General features: G+C 44.7%; 1 protein-coding gene across 1 annotated transcript in view; it reads left to right on the plus strand.

The window, feature by feature from the left end:
- The first annotated feature begins 497 nt into the window (after positions 1 to 497).
- The window catches only part of SHCBP1 (SHC binding and spindle associated 1), a 29,737-nt gene continuing 24,306 nt past the window's right edge, over positions 498 to 5,928 (plus strand). The window contains exon 1 of the mRNA XM_025216243.1: positions 498 to 543. Coding sequence (XP_025072028.1) covers positions 537 to 543 — 7 coding nt within the window. The 5' untranslated portion in view covers positions 498 to 536. The remainder of the gene's footprint in view (positions 544 to 5,928) is intronic.

A 5,928-nucleotide genomic window follows, 5' to 3' on the forward strand; every position in this document is an offset into this window, starting at 1 on the left:
GGAGGAGAAAAACTGAGTAGTCAACAATATCGAAAAGCAGCAACACTCGAGGGATTTTATATTATTGTTCAGTAAATAACTAACTGGTACTTATTCCCTCTGTGACCTGCCATTCACGCAGGCAACGGGGAACCCGACGTGATACTGCTTTCATGTGGGAATGAAGGAGGAGGAAAATAGAAGGTACTATGGTAGCTGGAAAGAGATATCAGTGGGGGCTGGGCAATGGTATTTGTGAGAGGGAAGTGTTGACACTGGACAAACTGGACAGGGCAGTATGTAAAAAGAAGGTATGGCATGTATGTTGCAAAATCAAGATCATTGCTATTTTGCAATGGCTTTTGGCCAGTTTAGACAGGGCCTATCTAGTTTTAGACAGTTGGTAAGCATAACAATGTTATAGCTTGGGGCCATTTCCACACTGCAAAGCATATTCCATAGGTCAGTAATATCTTGTCACTTTTAGGATTTGGAACAGGATTAACCACTTCTGATGGCTCCAGAATGATCAGGCCTCAAAGAGGCTTTGCAGTAAAATGCACGGTAAGTGCCATTTCAGATCAACAGAACCAAGGCAGCTGATCAAGATTCAGTGCCCTTTGCCAGGTCACTCTTTGAAATGCATTTTGCTAAGCTTGTTTGAGCTTCCATGCCTTGATCCATGGAGGAACAGAGATTGGGGAATGTTGCCAGCATGTGGCGTGTTTCCATAATCAAAGCACCGAGCCTCTAAGCAGTTCTAAGAGTGTAAAGCTCTTTTCGGCCCTGCAAAATGTTCCCAGTGCCTCCACTTTTCAGTGCTATGTGATTAGCCAAATAAGAATTTCATTTCGAGATGAATGTCTAATTCAATTACTGTACAACATCTTGAGCAGGAAAAATAATTTGTCTAATTCTAAGACTAAAAGAGGACAGTGCGGTTAGTATGGTATATTTAATGTGTGTTTTGGTATAAAAATGTTACCTACTAGGAATGCAAATGGGTGTCTGTTTCAAAGGAAAGATTTGGGGTAGGAACCCCTATGTGGAAATGTTGCCATCAGGTGGGGTAAGCAATGTTACTTGCTTTTTCTCTTAATTTGATCATGCAAGTGCAAGCAGCTGTGTTAAGGAACATGTACTTGCAGTTTAGATTGAAAGCCTAGCTCCACTGAAGTCGGTAAGAATTTTACCATTAATCTCAATGGAGCCAGGATGTTACTTCTGCGCTCTCTGTTTTCTACTTCTTGGGGGAGGTTAACATGTTTCTTTAATTTTTATTTCATTGGCAAATATGCAAAAAGCAAAATAATTTGAGTAAAGGCTTGGTGGCTATGGATGGCATAGTAGGTTATAGCATATACATCACTGTAGCAGGGCACTAAGGTGCCTGCTACTGAGAGAGCCGAGATAGCTCCTCAGGTACTGGTTGCTGAAGTAACTGGAGGGAACTAATGATCCCCACCTGCCTAGCCAGCTGAAGGAAGGGGCAGGGCCTGGCTCCTATATAAATCGCAGGCAGGAGGCCAAGAAGCGGTTCCCTACCAGCAGCCAAGGAGGAAGGAGCTCCCTGCCAGGAAAGAGACGAGAAGCCTGAATGCAGGAGCAGCGCCGGTCACTGCGGCGGGATGAGGAACCCCCGGTAGGCTTGAGCGTGATTATAGTTGGGTGGTTTACGTTTGTGTTATAGCCCAGGGGCTTGTGTTTGTGTTGCTATTTGTTACACCGGTGGTTTGGGTGAAGCTATTAGGGGTTGGGGGAGGCCTCATAGGGGACTCACAGCGGTGTGGGGACCCCAGCGCCAGTGAGGGCTCAGCATTCAGGTTACATAGACCCTAGCCCCAGAGAGGGGCAGTTGAGAAGCCCCAGAGAAGGGGGGTTTGCTGAGAAGCCCCAGTGCGGGCGCGGTGAGCCCCCGAGAGAGGGCGGCATTGCTGAGAAGGCCCCGAGAGAGAGAGAGACGGGACTGCGGAGAGCCCGAGCACCAGAGAGGGTGTGGAGACAGAGAGAGAGACAGAACAATGTCCGTTACATCTGCGAGGCTTGGGGCGTGGTGCAGGGATGGTAGGAGCCACACATGGCCCCTAAGGCTGGGGTGTACGCAACACCCAAGACAGGAGAACCGTGGCCAAGAAGACGGAAGGCAGCCTCCCTATAAAATATATAAGATCAAAGTCGTGGCAGGAGAGAATTGGAGGGTGCAATTCAACAGCTTGGCACAGTAAAGAAGGCGGCAGGGGAGAGTACGGCAACCCTGACCGCCCTCCTGTTACAATCACACTACAGAAAAGATACAGGGTCTGAACTATCATAGAAAATTAGGGTTGGAAGGGGCCTCAGGAGGTCCTCTAGTCCAGCCTCCTGCTCAGAACAGGACTATCCCCAACTAGATTATTATAGCCAGGGTTTTGTTGAGCTGGGCTTTAAAAAGCTCCAAGGATGGAGATTCCATCACGTCTCTAGGTAACCTGTTCCAGTGCTTCACCACCCTCCTAGTGAGAGTTTTTCCTAATATCCAACTTAAATTTCCCTTGCTGCAACTTGAGTCCATTGCTCCTTGGGGCATCAGTCTTCCCCTATTTTTTGCCTGGGCAGCTGTGTTGATTTTAGCTGACCTGCACCAGTATAAATGTGGCATAATGTAAAGAGGTATCAGGCTGTTCTCAATGTATAAGGGCTGTGCTCCTGCTGCATAATTACCTGACATTTTGAAAATAAACAACAGTACAGAAATACTAGATATTTTGCACTGCAGTCAGAAACATCAGACAGCCCCCTCGTGGACATTTCAATTAATGCAACCAAGCTGAGCAATGGCTTTGTGAATCCATGTCAAAATATCTATTCTTTTCAACGACAAACAGATGTTTTATCAGCTTGATATTTTTTTTGAATTGTTATACCTAGTAAATATTTGGAAAAGCTACCAACAAAAATAATGTATTTATTGTTAAAAGTATTTGGGTGTCCAGTTTGTCCTACTGCAATGCCTTTATTTAAAAACAATCCATTTATTGTCAGATTCTAAAGTTATAAACAAGTAGCATTATGTCTCTGCAGGGCCCCTTCGACATCAAGAGCTCACATTTAATATTCTTCACGTGCTTATGTTTTTGCAGGGTTAGGACCTAATACATGTCATCCTAGTAGAATGTGCTAATTAATATTTATGTCATTACAATGTTATTTCAGACATTTAATTTAAATAAATAGTGCAGCCCAAGCCAGCAATTTAATTGCAGCTTTGCTCTATTACTGAACTCAGTAAGACCATATATATGCTTAACTCTGCTTTCATATGTGTAAGTCTTCACAAGCCCAGGTCTTAATATAAATAAAACAATATGTCTGGGGAGGGAAAACAAAACAAAAAACCCAAACAGCAAAGCAAACAAGCAAAACTGAAGACACAGTAGTAGGAGGCACTTGGATAACCAGGGCCACCTTTTCTATTTCTCTGTTGCTTGACTTGGTCTTTTCAGCACAAAGAAAATCTCCAGTGTTACATTCTGATCTGGTAGCATTTCCACACTTGCATCGGTATAAAAGCAAATGGCCTATCAGATCTTCAGACTCATACAGTTATCAGGTTGTTGCTCCAGAAGTTTGTTTTGACCCATTATTTTTAGTTTGCTTGTTATTCACTTGAGATATCTTCATTTATAGAAGGAGCTCTTCTGGGACTCTGGTCACAGGAGCAGCACGCATGCTGGTTTGGAAAAGAATCTTGCAATTGTGGCTGTAGCCATTTCCAAATTGTTTTCTGAGCAAAAACTGTACCCAGAAATTGTGCTAGGGAAGGAGTTTTTTGTGCAGCCAGTGTTCTTTTTCTCCCACTGACACAAATCCCCCCTTTTCTCATTATTTTTGTAGCATTCAATGCTGAATATGCCAGCAAGGAGCACATTTTGCTAGTATGAGATCCACAAGGAAAAACACATGTGCTTAACATGTTGGTGAATGCAGTAAGGCCACTGATTAGACCTAGAAGTGCAGGTAGCACCTTTTTTTTGCATTTAATACAGTAAAGATGAGTGTCTTCTTAACACTTCTTTAGCTGTGCTTGATTGACTCCCCTATTAGCATGAGTTATTGAATTCCAGTCTACTTTTATTAAAAAAGGAACATTTCCCATTCTGGTTAGCTGTCCTGAATTTGTCCTATATGAACTGATCTGACTAGCTGAGTTGGCTGTGACAAGTCACTTATGACAGATTAATTTAATTTTAAAATCTCCTGGTTGAGTACTTTGCCATCTTAGCTGCTTTCTGGAACCACTCTCAAGGGATGACTACTAAGTTAGATATATCAAAAATGCAAGGGCTGTTCTGTAATTGGAATGGCAGCATGTTAATAAGAAACAGAACTTTTCAAGCAAATTGCTTAATCCCTTTGTAGATAGGCATGCACCCAGCGACCTAAATATTGAAATCTGTGTGTTGTGCATTGCAATATTTGAATAAATATTGAAAATAAATTCTATACGATAGGACAGTGGTTGTCAACTGGGGGTACATGTACCCCTAGGGGTACTTAAAAAGGTCCTAGGGGTACTCAGATCTAATGTTGCTGATAAATGCTGTGTGCGCGCACAGTTGCAGTGCATCACGTGTTCAGGAGAGCATCCGGGTCCAGCTGGTAAGGATGAGGGGTGTGCACAATGGCAGGAGCCGCCACCCCTCTCCCTGGGCCCCCTGAACGAGTCACTTGTGGCTCCGTCTCTCACACTGCCCCAGCTGTGCAGCCCCAGCCCTACTCCCTCTCTCACCGTGGGGGGCCTTGATTCCTTTCCCCCGCTTAAAAATGAGAAAAAATATAAAGGGGTACCTGAGCTGGAACTTTGAGAGAGATGGGGTACGCTTGTTAAAATTGGTTGAAACCCCTGTGATAGGAAAACAGGTGATTTATACACACCCATCAGGGGAAGAGAAAACAAAAAACTTGGGCTGAAGTTATGTCACCTGAACTAAAGCAATGTTACTCAGCCATTATTTCCCCAGGGAGAATGAGACCTTTCTTAGGGAGTGACAGGGCCATCTCTGGGGGGGGAAGGGGGTGCGAATTGGGGTGAAGCCAGGTGGAGTGGCCATGGCAACTCCATGCTGTTGTCAGCTTCATGTCCAGCTGCTCGGCAACACCACTGAATCTGCCGCTGAATGGTGTCCAGCCACTTCGCACCCTGCCCTGCCCCTTGCTGCCAAATCTACCACCGGCTTCCTTGTGTCCGGGGATGGGGCCCCACACCCTGCTTGGGTTGTCTTTGGGGACTGAATATAGGGAAAAAGGAGAAAAAAAATACCATTCCCTTTTTTGGTTGAAGGCCAGTACTGATACTAGGTATGCAGGAGATGGTGTCAGCCTTCCTAAATCCCACATGGAAATTCCCTGCTGTGAAAGTCAAATGAATTAGTTGCTCATGACCAAATTATATACATTTTTAAAATAATAAAATGTGGTTGTGTATATATGTGCACTACCAGATGTTATTATCTTTATATCTAATAAAACAACATATACTTCATTCATATAAAATGTCATAAATCATATTGTTACAGCAATACACACATTTCACATAATATATAAAGTAATAATAATAATATTTGGTCACACACACACACACATATATCTATCTATCTATCTATCTATCTATTAACGTGTACGTGTATGTGTGCGCACAGAGGGCGACGGTGCGGGCACGTTTCCTAACTGACCACTCTTCTCCCTGTCTCAACATTCTATAGGGTTCCCTGCCCTTTGCCGATTGGCTCCCTCAGGGCCCGCGACCAATCAGAATGCTCCCTGGCGCTAACGTCAGGGGAGGATTGTCGGCCGCGAAAGTTTGAAATCTCCGAGCTTCGGCGCGGCGGGAGCAGCCCGGGCCATGGCGGAGGGCGGGCAGGGGCAGGGGCAGGAGCAGGAGCTGGCGGCGGCGGCGAGCGACAGCGCCGA

Source organism: Alligator sinensis, unplaced genomic scaffold (genome assembly GCF_000455745.1).
Source record: "Alligator sinensis unplaced genomic scaffold, ASM45574v1 scaffold844_1, whole genome shotgun sequence".
NCBI classification, from domain to species: domain Eukaryota; kingdom Metazoa; phylum Chordata; order Crocodylia; family Alligatoridae; genus Alligator; species Alligator sinensis.